This window comes from Macrosteles quadrilineatus, unplaced genomic scaffold (genome assembly GCF_028750875.1).
Source record: "Macrosteles quadrilineatus isolate MER2022 unplaced genomic scaffold, UCM_ALF_1.0 Scaffold_1__1_contigs__length_201487025, whole genome shotgun sequence".
Classification (NCBI taxonomy): domain Eukaryota; kingdom Metazoa; phylum Arthropoda; class Insecta; order Hemiptera; family Cicadellidae; genus Macrosteles; species Macrosteles quadrilineatus.
In genome coordinates this window covers 79,437,260-79,461,148 of record NW_026542594.1, presented here as the reverse complement: position 1 = coordinate 79,461,148, position 23,889 = coordinate 79,437,260, and the positions used below count along the sequence as shown (strand labels likewise).

Sequence of the window (23,889 nt, the reverse complement as noted above, 5' to 3'; positions counted from 1 at the left end):
AACTCAAATAGAATAGATCTTGTATCAACTAACCTGGAGCCTTTGGTGGCTTTGGGAAAGCAATGCGGTCTTGACGGGGCAATCTATCCTTCTCTGTGGGTGCCAGCCAATCTGGTACAATGAGTTCGTGATGGCGAGCCTGACCCAGGCGTGTGGCGATGTTGGTCACACTGCCACGATCTTTCCTAGGCCACACTGTAGCCAACTCACCCATGTTCTTGCCCATTGTCTGTAGTTGATCTGTAGGAACAAAGTCCTGATAAAATATAGTTTCACCGATTTAATAAACATCAAATCTACATAAGTTTAAGGAAATCCCACTTTTGTTCGATTTGACGTTGGATACTGAATTGGACATCTCATCTATATGGACAGGTTGTAGGAAGTTAGACTCTGATGTTGTGTACTATTTTCTCTTTAACTTACACTCTTGTTTGATAGCAGGTACATTGATGGGCCAGAAGGGTGCACGTGCAGCATGTCTTGGCTGCAGTATGTGGCGACACAGACGACGAGCCAAGCGAGTCAGTGGTGTGGTGTGCAAGTAGAATGCTGTTCTAGTCTTCATAATAGGACGTGGACTGCCCGAACGAATGGCAAGTCCGTGTGCCGTTGCATAGTGTCGAGCTAAATGTGCCTTTAGTTTGAACTCCTGCAAAGGGCATACATCATCAGTTAAAAGACACCACAAATAATTTTAAAAATGGTATAAATAATAATCCATATTTTATTCAAACAAATAAAAAATTCTCTCAATTAAACTACAATCTCTTAGTTATTTTTTTTTTTTGTACAAAAGAATAACCCTTAAGGTTGGTGCACACAGAGACACACGGACTCATGAGAATGGACTCCTGCAGCTGGACGGACCGCAGGAGCACTCCCTCCAGTCCTTCACTTCGTGTACACTGTACAGCCATGATATTCTAAAAATTATGCAAAAACTAACCAAAGAAATGGAGCCACGTGTGAAACAGGATGACAGTTGCTCACAAGTAGGTGTAATTTATAGGGTGTCCATCGTTCTATCTGTAATGGTCAGATTTTGGTTAGGGGTACGTTTTCATTATTTTCATGCCGCGAACTGCTTGAACGCGTTTAGCAACAATGACGTAACACTAGACATGTCAAGTGTCCTAGTTCGGAACTCGACCACTGCTAACTCGGGGCGCTAGCGTAGCGGTGGCAGTAGTAGGCAGACACGGCCAGTCCTTCAGTCAGTTGGCGACGAGCGAAATGTTTGTCCACTACCCTCTCTCGAGACTGTGCGTCAAGTCATACAAGTCAAGTATGTACATAAGCGAACAAGTATTAAATAAACTTGAATAATTGAAAAAATTCAACACGTAAGTACTGTATTAGCCTATTGCTTAAATTAGTGTATCTATATAGTACTGATATCGATATTGTAACATTCTTCCTCTCACCTTGGCGAAATTAGTTTATTTTTTTAAGTGATAGAATATTTCTGAGTCTACTGTATACTGTAGTTTAGCGTACGTTATAACCCATAGCACGACGCTGCGTCTGCGGCGTCTCAAACGCCTTTCGTTTCCTTTTATTTTAAAACCACATTTAATTAATTCAAAGCCGAGAAGTACGTGGCTTCATACAGGGGGTTAATTTATTTTATTTCTAGGAGATGGTTTTATTTTAGTTCGTTTTATTTTTCTCTTCATTATTTAACTTCCCTTACAAGAGGATTCAGTTTAGTTTATTCCCCAAATACCATCGTTTTGTTTGGCCGAGGGAAAGACCGCGTACATTTAATTTCACAAGGAAAATTTGATTTGTCAGCGCGACGGTGTGCTGACTCGGTGCGCGTAACCAGTAATTATTATTAGGCTATCATCAATATTTGGCGCGCCGATGTGCCGACCTTCTTCGTGAGCAAGATAGTGCTAGAAGGTCGTCACCATAACGCCACCTAAGGGCCATGTGATAGGAGCAACAAAGATAGAGACAGCGGACGTCTCGAGCTGTCCGATTACGGAAACGTAGTGAGTGTCTGACACGATTGTGGAAAAATTAGTGAAAGTTGGTCGCAATTACGGCATCACTTGTGAGGATATATTGCGATCACGGCAACGAAATAGTTTCCCCTGCGATCGTGATTTTCAACTACGCAAAAGGAAAAGTAATTGGTGAATTTGGGCGGATTTTTGGCTACCACTCAAACATTTAAATGTTTTTGATTCTTTACAAAATGTACATTCAATTCATTGATTTTTTCCTGGTCATTAAAATTTTACACATGATTCCCGGTTTCCAGGTCGGCTGGACACCCTGAGTAAACATAGGCCTACCATAGCGCACCTAGTAGCAGTGCGGAGAAGTAACTTGAAAAAACCTCTTTGCGCATGCACAGCAGAAATGTCTGAAGGAGGATTTTAAGTAGCAATTCCCTATATGGGAAATTCGCTAAAGATCGCTCGAGATGCGGTTTCAAAAAATCCGTCGGCAAACTCAAGCAGTCTCAGGGCAGGCGTACGGATTCTTGTGTGCTTTGTCTCATTTCGTCATTTTGTGTTGTCACATGGGGAGCGAATTTTAGTCCGTCTGTCGGCGTGAGTCCGCCTGTCTTTGTGTGCGCCGGCCTTAAGACATTAAATAGTTGAAAAGCAAAGGCTTACAGTAATTACACTTTGAGAGTAGAATGATCGGTAAATGGTATAAGCAAGGTGTATAAACACGGTCGCTACCGATATGCGCCGGTAGGGCGATCAAAATAGACCGACCCTAATATTGAAAGTCACTGATAGACTGGAGGTAGTTAATTTGTGATTAGCTCAGACCGTAAATAAAAACATGTTCTAATCAGTTGAAATAAAATATTCTCGCTTGCACCACTGTTACTTCTACTAAATTGCTTTTGTTTTTTATAGTTTTGACGAATTTTAATAACGGCGCATATGTGAGCCGTCGGTCTATAGCAAAAATGTATAATGCAATTTTACTATGGACCGATTGTCCCATATTTGCGCCATAATAATTTTCATATTTATAATAATTTCAAAAATGATTTAAATGAAATAAACACATTATTTAGTTAATTACTTTATCTATATAAATAAAATTAGAGTTTCGTCTGTACATTGCTCAGAATCATAAACTTTTAGGTTATTTTTACGTGTTATACATTAGAGAAACCGAAACAAGTCTCATCTAAATTTCTGTCTGTCTTCCAGTCTGTTACGACCCAAGAGCCATTTTACGCGGCCTACTCCTGAAAAACGAGAGTACCTATCAAGTTCCAAATCATTTTAATGCATTCACTGGATTGGCGAGATTGTCTTTAGCCATTAAAATATGGCGTCACCACTTTGTAAATAAAATGACGGACGTTTAAAAACCCAATTTTGTGCGATTTTTGTAAAGTTTTCTCCCAATGTATAGCACATATTCTTCTATGAAATAACGAACAGCTGTTCAAATCAAGATTATTTCTTCTAGCTGTCACTGATATGTTTACATTGAATTTTGTTTACAAATACTGCAACCATTTCCGATCACGTTTTGAAAGCAAATCCAAACCAATTAAGATTAAAAACGTTTTTCCTTACATAACGGATTTAATTAATCGCAAGTGCAATAATTTGTAGGGTAACAGTAAATGAAAATAGAGATTCTTTATGCATACAATTGTTCTTGAGTTTTAATAACCGGGAAATAGACCTTGAATCAGTGTTGTATATTGCTGGGAAACTTACATTTTTTAAATGAGCGTTTTCAGTCAAGACTCGGCACACGACCGACGCGCGTCTACTAGTCCATAGTAAAAATAAAAGTAGGCCTACTGTGTATTTATGTTTTATTCGTTATGTGTATAAGTGTACAGTTCGTGTATGTGTTTCAAAAACTCCAAGATGCACCTAATGGGGAAGCTCAATACCTTATATTAGGACTGATGATGGCGATTTAATTTCGCCGAAATGCATCTCCTGTAATAGGATACATTAGGATCGACCGGCGGACACAGGTAATTTAGCCTTTTATTGATTGTCATACCGATCCGGAACAACAACAAACGACATAAAATGAAGTTATGTATAATAAATAGTTTGGCCAGCATATCTGAAAATATGCAAACCAACTACTGTTCTTTATATAAGAAGGTTTCAACTGATACTATAAGATCCCCGTGCGTAGAACGGGTACACAGCTAGTATCTTGACTAAAAATCAATAAAATACAAGAGGTTTTAGTGTATTGAAATACAATATAAAGGTCAATAAAATACGAGAGAGGAAGTACAATATAAAAAGTCAATAAAACCAGTAGATGCCTATGGAATATGTCAATCGGAAGAAATTGGTCTATTGTATTTTGTCAGCTGGATGTTACATTATTTAGTAAATTACTTTATTTCATTACTAAAAAACAATAAAATACAAGAGGAAGTACAAGATTAAAGTCAATAAAACCGGTAGAGGCCTATGGAATAATGTGAATCGCTAAACAGTTGGTCCATTGATGTTGTCAGCTAGATGTTTAGCAATCTTTGCATGCCACTCGTTGAAGCATGTTGGCATGCATAGTCCAATTTGCTTATTCCTCTCACTTTTGCACGATGGTGAAGAACGATTGCCGTCTCAGATTTTTTTTGTTCTGCAGAAGTGAAACCTCAACCTCTTCGCTAACTTCACTGGGACGTGGTCCGAAGAGCTGCTGGAATTTGACAGCCGTCTTCGTTGCACAGGTTGTAGCTGAATAAAGTCCTTGATTATGAGTTCTCTGAAGTTAAGATAAGTTATCTTGGTCGTCAGCTGAGAATGGATATACATGGCATTCCATAAAGAGGCATCCAACAAATGAAAGAAAATCTTTATATACCATCTCAGTGACTTCCTGGGTGTGGAATAGTCGGATATCATTTGATCACTCCTATCTATTCCACTCATCCCTTTGTTATAGGCAGTAACCATGCATGGTTTCAATACCTTTTTGCCTCTTTTGTTGGTCACCTCCTCCATTTGCGGTTGTAATAGTGAGGACGTTCCGCTTGTCCTTCCATTTCATGACGGTAACATGGCCCTTTTGACGGCTAATCGTTTCCCCTTTTTTTAGCTTTGCTTGGACAACAGCTTGGGGGTTCCCAGCCCTATTCGCTTGTAAGGTGCCACTCATATTTGTCTTATTTGCCATTGGCGTTTCAGAGAGGTGGACACTGTTATAAAAGTTATATAAAAAGACAGTGTGCCCCCTGCCTAAACAACCTTCCATGATTTTCATCACAACTTCATATGTGTGGCCCTTGTCTTGGTCGATTAGTGTGCCTTTCCCTTGGTAGATAAAGATATTTAAGATGTAACCATCTGACGTGCATAGCTCATATAGCTTGATCCCATATTTATGCCTCTTGTTTTTAATATATTGTCTGAATGACAATCTCTCCCTGAACAAAACCATCGCTTCATCCAATGATAGGTTCTTTCCTGGGCTGAAAACCTTTCTGAAATTATTTAGAAGGTGATCTAGTACTTGGGAAATCTTACGCATTTTGTTGTCAGATCTATCTGTAGCAGGATCATAGAAGCATAAACATCTCAAAATAGCCTCAAACCTATTCCGGGACATCGTCCTGCCAAAAACAGAATGTTCATACAAAGGGTCTTTGGACCAGTAATGTTTTATTGATGGAAAGTGTAGGTTGCCCATTAAAATGCAGAGACCAAGGAATTTTTTTAGTTCATCAGGCGTTATATCAACCCACCAATTCATTGTTGTATGTTTCCCCAAGGGTTTACTTCGAAGGAGCGTTGCTCTTTCATTCACCCATAGAACTATTATGTTTATAAGGTCATCATCGAAAATATAGTTGAATATTTCAACCGGATCTACTGTATCAAGGTTTACACGCTGTGCACCCGTAAAGTTATGAATTGGGGGAACATTATCACTATTTTGCCAACAATCTTCCGCTTTTTCATACTGTTCATGTATTGCTTGAACAACAAACATGACGTTTGGGTCGACCTCAGAACCATCGTTTTCGTTAGGTTCGACGACCATGTTGTTGTCAGGCTCCTCCACAAAATCGTTGGCAGGCCCATTGATAACAGGGTTGTTTAGGTTAGGGTATAAATCAAAATCAAGTACTTCATCAACATTAAAGTTAACATCAAGTTCAACCTCATCAAAAACACTTTCCAGCTGCTCGTCAACATCCACCTCTCCCATAACATCCATTCCCTCAACTACATCCACTCCATCATTTCTCTCTGCATTACCTTCCTCTAATGTATCTACACTGTTGATGTTTCTACTCACACCTACATCTTCACTTGTACTGAGTTCATTTTCCGATGAGTCGTCATCATCTGCTGAGGGTACATATTCACTTTTGCCGTTTGAGCTAAATAAAGACGAATCATCCGATTCACTATCACTAATGCATAATTCACTATCTATTTCACTGTCTGTTTTTATAGTTTGTCTCTTCCTGTCACGATCCATCTCAAAAACCAACTAACACACAACTGCTGAGAACAAACATACACACAGTATAACCTCAACTTCACTGGAAAACACGTGGTACAGCTATGATTCAAATGAACACATGTGAGCAAAACGGAAAACAGGTGTACTATATATGGTGTTGTACTGAATACACCAATCGTCAAATCCAGAGACCAAGCGTCCCACATATATGTCATATATCCCCGAAAAACGATATAAAATATCAAGGCATAAAAATGGACCGTTACGATCTGAGACGTATTTGTATAAGCCGGGGACACTGGCGCATATGTGGGACGTCGGTCTATTGGAATGGCCCGAGTGGCGCACATTTGGGACGGCGGTCTGTGGTAAAGTTGTTGTGGCGCATAAAGGTCGGTCTATATTTATGTCATTTTTTAACATGTCGGTAGCGAACGTGTTAAGGTGGTTGAAAAAATATGGAATTAGAATTAAGAAATAGTTTACCTTGACGTAACCCTAAGAAATATACCATTGTCAGAATCTACACTCTAAGTCTTTTGACATATTGAAATACCCTATTTCAAAATATTAAGGGAAAAGAAAACCAAGTCAATGGAATTTTGGTTCAATGGCGTCAATAGGAATGTAATGTTACTATAATCAGGGGGTTATATAGAAAATTAGACGATAAATTTAGGATAATGTACCTTAGCACAACCAATAATACTGCATCTGTGAGGCCGGTGAGAAGTCATACTGGAAGGTGCCCGTTCTGCAAACATAGAAACATCTGCATATCATCACAACATGTTCTATTCACTATCGCAATGTACAAAAAAAACAAAAAAAAATACTAAAAAACTGCACCAGTGAGGCTAATGAGTAATCCTGGATGGCACCATTCTGCAAACACATTAACATGCTTACATTCCACAATGTACATAACACATTCACTGCAGATGACACACTTGAGTATTGTCGGACTGTCTGCCCCATAATATAAAGATAGATGATTTGGTGATAAAGTATGTAGCATGTGTAAAGTAATTACTTGACGAGAACAAAGCAAAGAAAAGCTCTTTCTATAAATAGAAAATTTTGTATAAGAATTTAGAGTAGGCCCAAAAACTTTAAAAAACAACTTACATGTTGGGACTCTTGGAGCATAGTAAAATAAAACTTCAAAACAGAATTTCTTGCTAAGGTATAAAGAGGTACAGTAGCTAGCTATGTTGAAGGTGTGATGTAGGGTAAGCGGCACGACAAGGAATGTACTGTATGTTTAACACAATAACAGAAGAGACAGAACCACTATAATTGCTATAATTGCAATGAAATTAGATTAGATTAATACCACACTCCAGAGTCCATAGTGCATGTTTTATAGCGAAGGATGGGTGTTGAACGAATGAGATGGTGGCTTTGTTACTGTCCAAGATCTGCTGGTTCTACAGCCAGAACTATTTATTTAAAAGACACCTGGTCCCAGTTTTGGACTATCAAAAAGCTAATGACTTTCAAACTTCTGATTCTAGGCAAACACTGTGTCCATTCAGCTACATATCATGAGTACATGATAAGGTTGGACTGATCAACTATTGAATTTTTACCCCTGTGAAAGTAAACCATAAACATGGTACAAGAAGCTGTTTGTTCACATCTTACAGATTAGCTAAATATAATATGAAGACAACAGTAAAAAATAAAAACAGATTTTTTTATGGGAATGTATTTTTCTTGTACATTTTCTTTGATTTTAAACATATAAAAAAATGTTAACCTAACTCATCAAGAAAAGAATTGACGACACACTACTTGTACATGACAATAATTACTTATATATATATATATATATATAAAAGTACAATAAATATAAAAAAAAAATACACTAATCTGTTTTTCATTATTATTTTTTATTATTTTAGCATTTGAGGTGATCAATGTCAATGTATGTCAGAGTCAATGTATGTTAAAATGACCCAATAACACTGCATCTGTGAGATTGACTAAGAATCAGACTGGATGACACCACCCTGCAAACACAGGAACACATGCTTATAATCACGACAAATTTATTCCACTCTGTATATTTAACAGAAAATATGTACATTAAAATGACCCAATAAAACTGCACCTGAGAGGCCAATGAAACAACATGTCGCCATTCTCTAAACACAGAAACAACTGCTAACATAGACAAAAAGAGTTAAATATAGACCGTCAGCCGTGCTGCGGTTACCATGGTTACCATAAGTTCCGGCGCACACCGCTGTAGTTTACGTAGCGCGTACGCTGTAACTACCGTGGCGATCCCAGCGGTGTGCGCCAGAACCAATGGTAACCGCAACACAGCTGACGGTCTATATTTAACTGCCAATAGTTTAGAAATAATCAACCACTCATTTTTATTTAAATTGAAGTTAGCCTTATTGGTTCTTAATATTGAGAACTAACAATATGATCGAGCTGAGCTTTTGTATGAAGTGCATGTGTAATGTCAAGAATGTGTGCATGTTTGTAATAAGTTGATTTGTTACAATCCTTCTTTTTATAATGTTGACATAGAGTTAAATATAATGTTTGAGAACATACAAGCATAACCAAAAAAGACTAAGTTAAAAATAAAAGTACATTAATTTGATTTTCTCCAAAATAGTGACACATTCTGAGATTAATAGGGGACTAATATCAATACTTAATACCAGTGCCTGATTTGTGGGGGAACGCGGAGGAACGGAGTTTCGGTACCTCTCTTCCGTAAAGATAAAAATACTGGCATATAAATAGGTACTAATCACAATAAATAGGTTACAGTTTCAGCTCCTCATATTTTACAAATTGAGCACTGCATAATACAATAAGGGTTTAATTCTGTAATATCCCTTTTTTACCAATCCCAATTAACCCTTTTGAGTTTTGGTGCTAGAAAATGTTGATGCTATTTTCTAAAAAGTGCTAGCGTTATTTACTTATTTCATCTGAAAAGTGCTAGGCTTGCTTCAGGGGCAAAGTGGGCTAGAAAAAATAGTAAAAAAGTAATTTTAATAACAACTACTTACCGCCACATTAGTAAGAAACACCTAACAACATGTCTAACAACAAATCAACGAATGTCTTTAAGTACTTATTTGGGTGATGTTGTGTTGTGTATGTCGTTCTCAGAATTTAAGATCAACCCTAACTAATTGTTTGAGTTGCCCATGTGGTTTTGTCAAAACCTTACATGATCGTTGCTCACATCAGAGTAAGGAAAGAGAATACAGGGATAGAGAGTTGTTTAACTGCTGGCAATTTTCATAGTAATTCTCTGTTCCCTAATACTAAACTTGTTACTAATGTGTGAAGAGAAAATCGCTGCAGTCCTTACCATTAAAATATAAAACTCTCTTCGACTCCAACTTCGTGTCCTACTTTCAACTCATATAATATTCATTCCCAAACGTATACCATCTTTTCAGGGTGTAGAGTGACTTAAAGGCCTACGCCAAAAGGTTTGATCAACCGTTCAACCATGCATAATTGACTACATGCACAATCCAACCAACACCCCAGGGCCTAAAATTAGTCCATTAACTGATTTCTTAATCACCTGCGCAGTTCCACCGTGTTCACTAATTTAAGTGTGTTCAGTGTTAAAATAAGAATGTTTATAAATGTTTATCTCCTTAAGAAAAAAAACTGTTCCAATATTTATGAAGTGGAAACCAATTATTTAGGTAGGCTAAATATAATAAAAGATATTGACAATTTAGTGATAGTTTGAAAGAAATGGTCCTTGAAAGAATTGAAAATTCAAAGCCAAAGAGTTATCACACTTAAGCATGTTATACTAACAATTAACATATACACTCACCTTCATCTGATATGCTTCCAGATTTTTTCTTAGCAACATCCATTTCTGAGTCTCCTAAAAAAAGGAAAATTTTTAATATTTAGTCAAGTTTTAAGGGTGAAAATATCTAGTACATTAGGCAAAAGAGTTTATTGATTCGTTATCATTAATTAATTTGCCTATACAGTAGAACCTCTCTAATCCGACCTCTGATGGCCGGACTCCTCGCTTGGTCCGACCGTGCCGCCAACACAATAGGCTTCCGCTAACATAACCTCATTGTCGAAGAAAAATACCCAGTAAACTTTCTAAATTGTGTATTTTAGCGAATTTTCCTATAGGGAAGTAGCTATTACCGTAGGTCTCACGGTAAGACCTAGACCCGGGACCGATTTACTTTTTCATTTTGATGTCCCCAGAGGCCAAAAACACCATTTGTTCAAATTTTTATATATATATATATATATGTGTCCATCCGCACGATAACTTGAGTAATTTTTGTCCGATTTTGATAAAATTTGGTTTGAAGGTGTAAGGCGGGATAAACTTGAATGAGTTCGCGAACCAGCATGATCGGACTATGGGAACGGGGGTTTATGGGGGGTTTTATGGGGGTAAAAATAGGGTTTTCCCATTTTTGACCCTAAAAACACAAAATTTCACAATTTCTTTTTAAACCAAATGTAGAGCTTAAAAAAACAAATAATTTAGTATATTGAAGCGTTATAATGCGCCTAATTGTTACGGAGAAAATTCAAAAAAATTTTAATTTTAAAATTCCCATGTTATTCTTATGGAGGATAAGTCAACTGTTGTAGTTTGCTTGTTTATGAACATATTTTGATCAAATTTAGAAAATACATCAATTTCTTACTTAACCACAGTACCTTTTAACATTTTACATAAAAAAAAACTTTTTTACCCTCCCTGTTGCAGCAAACCTAAGAACTCATTAAACTAATTCTGTTTAAATAGGGAATGAATGTGATATTTTTAAGGAGACATTTTAGTTTAAATCCAATCAGGCAAATGGAAATTCGCTAAGTCTGCAGGTTTTGCTGCGGCGGGGGTATTTAGTCTAATGTTTTGAAATTCGTTGTATATTTAACCATGTCTGCACATTATTAATATTAAGTAGCTCCTACATTATTATTTTTGGAAAATCACAGTTCATTTGACAAAAATAAAATTGAAGCAAAACAAAGAAATGCCGATCAAAGCTTCAAGCTATCCGTTTACACTGACAATCGTCTGCTCCTTAGGCCTACACATGACACATCTGTCTGCTGTGCGCTTGCTATGTCACAACATTTTGTTATTGGTTATTTGGTAATCATGACAACTTTTGTAGTCTGTGATTGGGAACCGTGGCAACTTGTTGAATGGTAGGATGAAGAGAAACTTAAGAAAGAATAGAAGAACAAAGAGAAAGAATAAGCGATGTTTTTATGTCATTGTTATCTTTATCGGTCTATTTTACGACTGTTGTTATGCATAAGTAGACTACTATTATTTTATATTTTTTTATACGTTATCTAATAATTTTATCAACATTCTTCTGTCCTGAAACAGCACAGTAGTAGTCCATGACTAGCAGTAGCTTACTAGACTTTCTGTTGTTCTGTTCTTTATTTTGCTGTACAATGTTTGGCAATTTGTTTGTTTGAGTAAAAGTTTGAAAAAGCTTTGATTTTAAACGTTAACAGTTTTTATTACTGAATCAAGGGTAATGACATAACATAATTATCATGATTGCGCAATAGCCTACTAATTGTATTTTTATGATGTAATATGCACATTAACGTCCATTTAGTTTAGGAGTTGGAAATAACAGTTTTATGCCATGTTGGATTAAACGTGGTTCGGGGTCTGTTCAAAATACAGTTTTACTACGATTTTATGTCAATAGACGCGTTCCTCTGATAATCCAAACTTTTTGCTGTTCCGACCATACTCCTGATCCCGTAGGTGACCGATTAGCAAGGTTCTACTGTAATTTCATAACCTTATTATTGATGATCAGAGATAATCTTTGAAATTTGATACCAAATTTTAATGCTTTAATGAGGTACGTGACAATTCTCGATACCAATTAGTTGTCAATACCACCAATTCTTGATAATGGTATCATAATGGTATTGACAAAAGTCCATGCCAATACCAATACCTGACAGTAAGTTCAAAGTTTTTTTTTATGGTAATATACATTTTTGCAATTAAATTCGTTATCATGATAAAGAAATCTCATTTACCAAATTAGAACAATTAGAGACTCAATCTCGATGCGATGTCATATTCATAACAACAACGATGTCTTTCTTTGCTTAGCTTCAGCTGAGCTTTCAGCAGTTATTGCATAATAGACAATTCAATGTCAGAAAACGACGAGTGTTTTACCAACACAAAATTATTTTACTGATTCTGGTATTGTGTTCGACATTGCAATAGCTCAAAGAGATTCAGGAAACCAACTATGGTCTTGTCAACAAAAATATCATACTAAAACAGGCATAAAATTTGTTGTCATATTTTGTTTGGCCTATTTTAAAGAATGTTTGGGCGATAACGTGATTTAAAACAATTAAAACTTACATTTTCCTCTTGTGTTTTTTGTTCTTTTTGACAAGTTAAATCTTAAACTATGCACCCTAAAAATAAATGCTGGGCATAGGGTTATAGAAAATCAAATCCCTTTCATAATATATATGACTTTACTTGTTTTAATGTTGAGCAAGGAATTTAAAGTCTTGGGACAGCTGTTGACTACTGAATATTTCAATTTACCACCTTACCCAGTCAACTACTTGGTTGAAACATTTATCATTAAGTGGATAAAGTGAGTACTGGGCATCTAAAAATAGCAAATATACCCATTATTGAAAATATATACTTGTGGGCTGCCTAACCAGCTTCCTCACACTTGATGATCCATCTAGACTATTGTAATGGGGAAATGTGTTGTTATAACCATGTTTATACATATACAAGTGTGTATATGGCACCGGAAACAAATCACAACAATTAAATTTAAACAAAGATAAATTACATATTTAAGTGAATTAATACAAAACATTACATCAGTGAGTAGCCTACTATTGAGTCAATCCCTTGCTATCTTAGTTATTTAATTCCAAAGATTACAAATCTCATACAATTTAGCTACAAAAGCAATTTATAGCTTGTCTGCAGCAATAATTATTATAATTTTTCACAGTGCTTTTTATTCAATCAGTCTTTTGTTTCCTTTTTTCTGTAAGTAAACTATACCATGACACAGAATACAATAATATACCAAAATAAATAACAAACCAATCGTAAAATTTTAAGTAGGCTAGTCAAATTTTAACAACTATTAAAAAAATAAAATGGTGGTTGTGTGTTTTTTTTTTGATAAATAATGATAAAAGTAACAATAATAAACATCTGGAGTAATGAACAACAATGATAAATAAGATAGAACGAAACATAGTTATTTTCAACTCAGATCTAGATATAAATTATTTAACTTTATCTTTAAAACTCTATAGTAACATATATTCCTCAGCTGTACCGGTAAACTGTTTAACAAGAATGGAACAAATATTTCCTTGTTCTTATAGAATATTGTTGTTCTAGGCACAATAAAGAACATTTGCCTTGAGTTGTAACTATGTACATTTAGGTTTTTGAACTCATCTGAAAAATTATAATCTGTTGTAATTAAAAACTTGAACAGTTTATCAACTTGGAAAATGATGACCAATTGATAACCTAGCATGGGATTTTCAACCAGATCAGCGGAATCAAGCTTAGTCATTGTTTTGATTATCCTGCTTTGCACGGTTTTCAGTTGCATTATGGCTGTGTTTGATGCTGCTCCTCACGACCTTACACCATATCTAAGCAATGATTCACACAGACTTGAATATATGAATTTCATTGATTTTTTTTAGTTTTTTTTTTTTTGTGGCAGGTATTGTCTGATATGGTATAACTTAAATAAGCATAACCTTAATTTATCAGTTCATTGTTTTAGTGCAAGTCCCATTTCATGTTATGGTCAATTTATGATTCCCAGATATTTATAACTTAAAACATACTCCAAATTCATACACTGACACACATGTTCATAACTCTTTCGATGCAGGGTATAATAGAGGGTAAAGTGCCAAAATGGGACTTTAGGACTTTAAAAAATGTATCTACTAAGAGTTTAGTATGTTCAAGTACCTATCCTAGAAGGTGTCTTTAGGCCTCCATATTTTTTCCAGTACTGCCAACAGGTGTGACAGAGCTTACATTGCATGTGTGAGGGACCCCATGCATACCACTGAGACGACGAGACAGCTGTAACACAACAGAATCATCAGTAAGATCTAAAAGTATCCCAGGAGTGTCATTTAAGTGATAAAACAGTTGTAATGTTAAATTTATCACGCAGAAAACAGGTAAACGAACAATTTCTTGACCTTAGCTCGACCACCCTACTGTGATTTGCTAAGAAGGTGTGCATGTATTACACAACATACAGAACCATTGTCTTAACAAGAGTGCCATATTGGAGTCAACTCAAGTTTGTTTAACTGTATCTAATAGTTGCTTTAGTGCCTAACAATAACAGCAACTAGCTGAAGGCTCCTGGTATGCCGAAGATAAGACACGCTCTCGCTACCAGTGCATGTACCTTCAGATACTGAGGAGCAAGTTAATCCAGCTAGGAGATTGTCACAAGGATAGGGTTGACTTCAAGATATCAGATGATAAGAGTGTAATTGTGGTAGAGTAGACTCCTGATTCCCATTAGTAGATTAAACACGTTCGCAAAAAATCCAGTTGAGTAAGCCTACATTATTTTAGTAAGCCCATTAAACCAAGACTAAGTGTGACTTTAAAGACGGATAGGGTGGCAGCTATGGACAAAACGAGCAGCACTGTTTTAATTTTCTGTATTGTAACCTTGGGCAATACAAACTGTAAAGAGGACCTGACCTTGATGACCTGGGGCTAAAGATTGATTAAAGGGGAGATTCACAGAGTCCGATGAAAATAAAACTGTTGGTAAAAGTTGACTTTGGCACAACTGCTTACTTTGTTCTAGTTGTGATAAGGTCAGCAGAGGTTTTATGAGCATAATATATTGGCAACCACGGGAAATATATTAATTATTTACAAATTAATACACATGGGCGTCATTTTAGCTTTTTAATTGGGGTGGCAAGATCAACCGGGGGGTCTGGGGGTATGGAATACCCCCCAGGTGGAGGGGGGGTCCGGATCGCTGGTTCTATGTCAAACTGGTTCTTTGTCCATTTTGAAGAAACTGGCTTTAAATTTGTTAGTTTTTTTAAGCTTTTCAAGTTATTTGTACAACAATTTTATTGCTAACAACTTAGCCTAAAACAATAATTTGTAATGAATTGAGTTATTAATTAAACCACAAGGTCCACAAGAGAGGTAATTGAATGGCTCCCTGGAAAAACGTTCCAAGCGCCAGAATTAGAGTTTGCAGGTTTTTGATAGAAAAACGTTCCTTGTGCCTATCAAGTGGTGACATCTTTTAGCCGATTTTATAACTAAAACATTGAATTATGGGTAGGGGAATTTGGCACTGCCTGGAAGAACGTTCCTTGTGCAGCGTATTGGGCAGACAAGACCATGTCTTCACCGGTGTCAGGCCTTATTAAACAATTAAATAGAGGCAAAAAACTAAAGTTAAACATAGATTTTTGGAAGAAGAAAGTTAAGAAGAGTCATAGAAATAGCGGGAAAGAGTAAAAAAACTACAAAAATGAAGTAGTGCCTGAAAAAGTACCTATTTCTGAAGTAATTAGAAAAACGTTACTTGTGCTACAATGCACACTACAGTTGAACACTATAACGTTTGTGATCCAGAATATTTACCAGGACATAGGAATTTAATTTCCATTTCTAAATACTTATTATTATTAGTAAATTACAACCTAGCTATTGTAAATTTACTGTTTACTGTCTTATATGTTATTTTTGTTAAGTAAATGGGCTGATTTATTTAAGGATTTCTCATGTTCCTGCACACACAACGGCTTCAAGACTAAACCTTTTGTAGCTGACTATACTGTACCAAGATAATACGTTTTTTTACAAGATTTTGTGTGTTCTTTTATTTAAATGAATTTCAATATTGTAAAATTAAAAGTCCCAAGCACACAAACAATATCAGCTTAATACAAAGGCTAGGGGTTATGTACGTTTCATTAACAAGATATTGTGTATTCTTTTAGTAAAATAAGATTCAATATTGTAAAAAAATCTTTCACTTGCAGTTTGAGAATTTCTGTACCGTACCTAAGCAATAAAAATAATGAATTATTGCAGCTATTAAAACTTTATTATTTACAAAACGTTCCAAACGCCAGTATTGTAGAGTGCTATGTTTCAGTAGAAAAACGTTGCTTGTTCATATCAACTACGCCCAAGCAACGTTTTTCCACTACATTTACACTTAAAATGTCAAAAGCTTAATAATTTGGATTTTTACTTGAAAAAAATCCTTATAACATTGTTTTGACTAGACCTATCAAGTAGAATCTAAAAAATCTAAAAATAATCTTTAAAAAATTACTCTCTTAACGTTTTTTTTTAGTTTCTGTAAAGTTTACAAAACGGCGCATGGAACGTTTTTCCAGGGAGCCATTCAATTATTGTTCACACACAACTCAAAAGAGTGCCCAATTTTAATTTATGTGTGCCCAGCCCGTTTGTTTTTTATAAAAGGAAAAATCAAGTAAACATGATCAAACAAATTTCACTTTATTCTATGTTACCAGACTGCATCCAAAAGTTACTTTTACATAAAATGAAGCCTTTTCTTCTGGCTTGAATTAAAGTCATTAATTACTTTGGAAATGTCTATTTCTACACTCCTTTCAATAGCCAAAAGGGCTAACCAAGACAACCTCTCCTAGCCAATAGAGCTTCTAGTTTACAGGGTGATTGGTACTCAGTGTGACAAAAATTTTTTGGTGTAAGGACAAAGTAAATATGCAGTGTGATGACACATATAAAATGTTCCAAGTCTAAAAATTAGCTTCCCAAAAAGTTATTTTATGTTTTTCAAAAATAGCTATGTTTTTAAACTTAATACAGCTATTTCTCAATTACCTGTAAATGGATTTGAGTAGATAATGTCATTTTCGTGTTCTACATTAAATTTTGAATAACAATAATGGAAAATGACGGGGATCAGTTGTAAAAACTCCATTGTAAATAGATTCAAAGATAAAAATTAATATGTTAGATAAAAATTCAAAAATCATTGGTCAGTTGCATTTATTCACACCCTGTATACAAGAAAGTGTCGGAATATGTTAAAAACTGTGCCATTTTATAAGCTTTCCAACATATGGCTACACTATTGAGCTTTATGTCTGCTTATGTACGCTTTGGTGGTTTGAAGACTACAAAGCATGGTGTCTTTAACATTTAAAACATTGAAAGTCGGCATGTATTCAGCAAAAGTTGTATTTTTGTTTCAGCTTGAACAGGAAAAAACAGTAAAAAAGTTCCCCGTTTTCTGGTATTCAAACCACTAAAACAAACAAAAAAATATCTACAAAACAACAAACAAAAAATAACCTCAATAGTGTAGCATATGGTTGGAAAGCTTATAAAATGGCGCAGTTTTTAACATATTCCGACACTTTCTTGTATACAGGGTGTGAATAAATGCAACTGACCAATGATTTTTGAATTTTTATCTAACATATTAATTTTTATCTTTGAATCTATTTACAATGGAGTTTTTACAACTGATCCCCGTCATTTTCCATTATTGTTATTCAAAATTTAATGTAGAACACGAAAATGACATTATCTACTCAAATCCATTTACAGGTAATTGAGAAATAGCTGTATTAAGTTTAAAAACATAGCTATTTTTGAAAAACATAAAATAATTTTTTGGGAAGCTAATTTTTAGACTTGGAACATTTTATATGCGTCATCACACTGCATATTTACTTTGTCCTTACACCAACAAATTTTTGTCACACTGAGTACCAATCACCCTGTATGTCTTTAACCGCCATAAGCATGATAAAGATCTCTCACACGATGCCGAGTTCATTGGAATTGTATAGTACAAACGAAAAAGTTCAAAAAGCATAGGAAAGGTTGCCAAATCTCCCTCGCCAACTGTGTATTACAGAGTTGCCGTTTCCAGACCGCAGACGAGAAGCAGCCTTCATTGCTCATTCTCGCTCTTCACGCATTTAATGTTCCTTATTTCATTTCGTAAATTCTACTACACCTATATTTAATTTTAAGTTTATGATTTACAAGTTTTTAAAAGACATGCTATCTTTCTGTGCTAAACTAAGCAAAAAAATTGGTTAAGCTATAAAATTTGGTATCGGTATCAAGAATCGAGAATTGATACATTTTGGTATCAACACCCAATAATTGTTGACAAAACTAGTCTTGAAAAATCTGGAATTAGTCTTGAAAAGTCTGGAATTAGTCTTAAATTTTATAATGGAAATAAACTAGACACCCTGGATTGTGGATTATACAATCCTAACATAAAATACCCGGTAAACAACTAACGTTGACTTTGAATGTATTGAGGGTGTCCAGCTGACCTGGAAACCGGGAATTGTACGTGAATTTTGATGACCGGGAAAAAATCTGTAAGTTGTGCGTAAATTTTGTAAAGAAGCGGGAACTTTATGTTTGAAAAATCACCGAAAAATCTGCCCGAAATTGTTGACTTTTTTGTTTATGTAGTTAAAACTTTCAACCCCCGGGAAATTATTGTGAATATTTGACGTTGCCGTGGTCGCAAGAAACATCACGGGGGTTGAGGCGATAACAGGAAATAAATACGGCAGGTCCGTTTTTGACCCTGTCAGCGCCCTAGGCACAACTAATAGTAGCGCCCCTTTGCAATATATATGCAGTGTGTCCACCGACCGGGAAATCTGGGAATTATACGTGAGTTTTTATGAACTATTAATTATGAGTGAATTTTTTATTTCTAACTGTAATTTTCAACTTACTGCGATCACGCATGACAACATTGACGTTTCCGTGACCACGGGAGACGATAAAATGTCTACACACGGCCACGCGGGATGATCAGAATTTTACCGCGATCGCAGAAGGTGATGATAATGTCTACACGACCTCAGGGTATGATCATGATTTTGCTGCAATCATGGACTATTTTGAATTTTGTTAGTCATGGACTATTTAGATGATATTTTTCAGTTAAACCATAACAGTGACCATAAATTGTGTTACTGAGGCTTTGCTGCAAAAAATTATTTCCCTAAAATGGCTCTATTACGATAACATTATCCAATTAATTCAAGGGTTAATTCAATATTACATTGTAAACTAGATGTATTTTTATTTTATGAGATTTTGGTTTCAAACAGTGCTATTAGAACATTACAATTTATAAGAAAACTTAGAAATTTACAACAAAAACTAAGTTTTATTTAATGTTTACTACAAATACCAGCACTTATCTTTGTTATATATTGTCTTATTATTCAAAATTAGCCTAATTAATAAAATAGTGACTACATTACAGTTAAAGAAAAGCTTTAACTTTTTGATCCACTAGACGAGTTGTTATTTTAGACGATATTTCCAACAATTTTTTATACTAAATGTAAACCATTAAATGAAAGGTTAACAAAATAAAATAATTTTAGTGTTGTTTCCGTATCAAAATTAATATACCATTCATATTCTGGTTCACTAGTCGGAAACAAGGTTACTATACCGGCCATGAAGAAGATATACAACATAACTACGTGAATTCGTCAATCAACTGCGGGTTCCTACTGCATTTTGCCGCTCCTGGACTTCAACCGGTGTGAGAATAAGCTACATTTTACTGCGTGAAAAAAACGCACGTGTGGCATAGGCCTACGACAGCGGGAATTCAAGCAGCGTAAAAATAAGCTACATTTTACTGCGTGAAAAAACGCCCGTGTGGCCGTAGCCTTAGTCATATCCTGTGGATTTAAGCGTATGGTTTAGTTCTCATCGCCCAGCGTGGGAGCGGAAATGCCGAGATTCCTAGAAAGCGGCGGTTAAACCGACCTGCTCTCAAAGCAAGGTCGGTTAAAACAAACTGTATTATTTTACGATCGAAGGTGGATAATCCGATTATCGGTTAATACGAGGTCGGTTAAGTACACTTCTTACTGTAAAAGGAAAGCAAGGCGATGAAGTAAACAATTAAATAAGGCTTCTTTTTAGCGAATTTCCCTATAGGGAAGTAGCTATTACAGGGTGTCTACTACATTCTGGATAAAAATTCATGGACAATTCCCGTACATTTAAGGACACTTTGCCGTAACCTTTGTCGGTGTCATTACCGAATAATTTTCCTGATTTGTCAAACTGTATTAATCTTGTTATTCACTGTAGTTGTACCAGAGAGAAAAGTAAATAATAATAGATAAGAGTTAAATTTCAAAATAGAAATTTATTGAAAGTAAACAAACAAAGGCCTACCTATACTTTAGGTAAAGCTTTTATAGTGTAACAGAGAAACGCAATCATTGTCTCCTGCGATAGCGACAAATATCTCCATCGGTCACGGAAACATCATAACATAGCTTATCCGATCCAGGCGGATTAATTTGGCATGATTCGCCCTGGCTTAGGTTAGGTTCTCGACTACTTTTGAAAAAAAATCTCTAATGCATATTGTTACTCAGTTCTTAGTACAAAACCAAGGTATAGTAAGCGGCTACCAATAAGCACAGAGTAAGATTGTATTTTCATTTGCAAAGTTAATATCGACACATTGCAATCATTAGTTGTTTATCTTAGGCTCAATTACATTTTCTTAATATATTTTGCAGCTCTTTCAAGAATCAAAATACCCAGGCCTAGACCTAATTATTTAGGAGGGCCTATATTTTTAAACTGAGTAACAATGAGGTTATAATAGCAGCAAAGTCACTATCATCATTCTAGTTCATAAGATTTAGATTGCTTAAAGCATACAACTCAATAAATAAATATGGGAAACAAAAAACATTGAAACCTGAATAGCCAACAATATAAGACAAAGATACAGAAAATGCAATGACATAATTTGAAACCAAGTAGGCCTACATAGCGATAAAACATTAATGCAAACAACAATGCTTGTGGTTTTGTCAATTGAAAGATAAAATATCTATAAAAAAGGGTTTAACTTACAAAATAAGACTGTAGATTATTTACATGTTTAATATGAAACCATAAACAGTATTATGATGGCACTAGGCAATGGCCGCGGCAAATTGAATCTTCAAGACGAAAGTACAAGTAAGAAGTGAAATTTAACAGCCATTATAAAACTATTATTTTCATGATAAAATAGGTTTGGGGTCTAATAATAATTACCCTAGTAATAAATAAAGAAGTTGTAAAGGAATAAAAGTGATACAATTTTTATGAGCTAGCTGCTGAGTCAACAGTTCTTGGAAGTACTTGACTTGACACTTGATTGTCGTGATAAAATATTAATGGGTTTGAGATTGCTAATGGGATTTTTATTGCATAATTACTCTAGTAATAAATTATGAAAATGTAAGCAAACATCTGATAAACCTTTTATGTGCTCCTAACCAACTAGCGATCAATAAAATTATGACCCATTAAAAATTTAAGGACATAGTCTGGCATTTAAGGACAATTCCCGTACATTTCATGGCCAGTAAAAAATTAAGTACAATTCCCGGTTTTCTCGGATTTCCCGGTTGGTAGACACCCTGTATTACCGTAGGTCTCATGGTAAGACCTAAGCCCGGGACCGATTTTTTTTCATTTTGATGTCCCCAGAGGCCAAAAACACCATTCGTTCAAATTTTTATATATATATATATACTAGCTGACCCGGCGAACTTCGTATCGCCTAAGTTATAGGTTTCCCCTAAGACAGACCGATGGAAAGAAAGTACCGTTACGTTTAATTTTCAAGATGATCTCGTTCGCATCGCTCAATCACGTCCTGGTTGAAGTTCGTTCGCTACGCTCACTCACCTTTGGGTTGGAGCTCGTTCGCTACGCTCACTCACCTTTAGGTTGGAGCTCGTTCGCTGCGCTCACTTGCCTTAGGTTAGCTCGTTCGCTACGCTCACTCGCCTCCAGCTTGAAGTTCGTTCGCTACGCTCACTCACCTTTTGGTTGCAAATTAGCTGTTGTCATAAATGTAAAAGAAATAATAGTGCTGCACCCTGTTGGTAATCCTTGTAACTTTAATGCTATTGAACATCATAGAACAGAACCAACTTGTTTAATTGAAACAGCTGTTAAGATTCATTAATTCCATTTCTCATAAGGTTAACATGGGAAACTCCAGAGCCACTGGGGCGGAGCCCTTTTAAGAATTTCGAAACGGGAAATAGTTTACGTCCGATTCGCATATCTACAGAATTTACACAACAAATTTCATAACGATCGGTGAAGTCGTTCCAGAGGAGTTTGCAGACAAACACTGTGACACGAGAATTTTATATATTAGAAGAGATACACGTGTCCATCCGCACGATAACTTGAGTAATTTTTGTCCGATTTTGATAAAATTTGGTTTGAAGGTGTAAGGCGGGATAAACTTAAAAGAGTTCGCGAACCAGCATGATCGGACTATGGGAACGGAGGTTTATGGGGGGTTTTATGGGGTAAAAATAGGTTTTTCCCATTGATTTTTCACCCTAAAAACACAAAATTTCACAATTTCTTTTAAACCATTTTGTAGAGCTTAAAAAAACAAATAATTTAGTATATTAAAGCGTTATCATGCGCCTAATTGTTACGGAGAAAATTAAAAAAAAATTGTAATTTTAAAATTCCCATGTTATTCTTATGGAGAATAAGTCAACTGTTGTAGTTTGCTTGTTTATGAACATATTTTGATTGATTTTGGAAAATACTTTTCTTTCTTACTAAACTATTATCATTTTATAAAAAAAACCTTTTTTACCCTCCCTGTTGCAGCAAACCTAAGGACTCGTTAAACTAATTCTATTTAAATAGGAAATAAATGTGCTATTTTTATGGAGGCATTTTAGTGTAAATCCAATCAGGTTAATGGAAATTCGCTTAGTCTGCAGGTTTGCTGCGGCGGGGGTATTTCATACAAAGATGTAAAAAGAACCATGTACCACCAACTTCTCAGCACAACACAGACCAGTGTGAGTTAATATGTTGTAGGTAGTGATGTGTTACCAAAAGTTATCTATTCTTGATGTATAGTTTTAAAACATGCGTTCGTTAATTAATTGTTTATGTTTACCAATTTTGTAAATGGAATGGATTGAGTAAAATAATGTTTCTTTTGAGTTGAATCTAATTATTATACAATAAATGGCGTCGAGGATGACGGAAATAGGAAATATAAACAAGGTGACATCAGTTGCAAAAAGGCAAATTTCCAAAGCCTTTAAACTAATTGTAGAAAATAAATCAACTGATAAAATTACAAGTGCAGAGATAGATGTGAGGTTAGACAATTTAAGATCGTATTGGAAACAATTTGAAGACGCACAAACCAAAATTGAACTTGCCACTGAAGATGAAGAACAAGATGATCTAGCCTCGTATAGAAGTGAGACGGAAGAAATGTACATCGTTTTAGAAGCAACTTTGAGAGATGAAAAGACACAACA

The 23,889-nt window shown here is 35.4% G+C and overlaps 1 protein-coding gene across 3 annotated transcripts in view; it reads right to left on the bottom strand.

Annotated features, from left to right (window-relative positions):
• The window catches only part of LOC128983652 (metastasis-associated protein MTA3), a 206,468-nt gene that overhangs the window by 42,775 nt on the left and 139,804 nt on the right, over positions 1-23,889 (bottom strand). For 2 of the 3 annotated variants that reach the window (XM_054403025.1, XM_054403026.1), the window contains exons 12-16: positions 14,465-14,581; positions 10,277-10,330; positions 7,131-7,213; positions 427-652; positions 34-240 (exon numbers count right to left, since the gene is read on the bottom strand). In XM_054403025.1, the coding sequence (XP_054259000.1) occupies positions 34-240; positions 427-652; positions 7,131-7,213; positions 10,277-10,330; positions 14,465-14,581 (687 nt within the window). The remainder of the gene's footprint in view (positions 1-33; positions 241-426; positions 653-7,130; positions 7,214-10,276; positions 10,331-14,464; positions 14,582-23,889) is intronic. The other variant, XM_054403027.1, reaches the window with a different exon arrangement.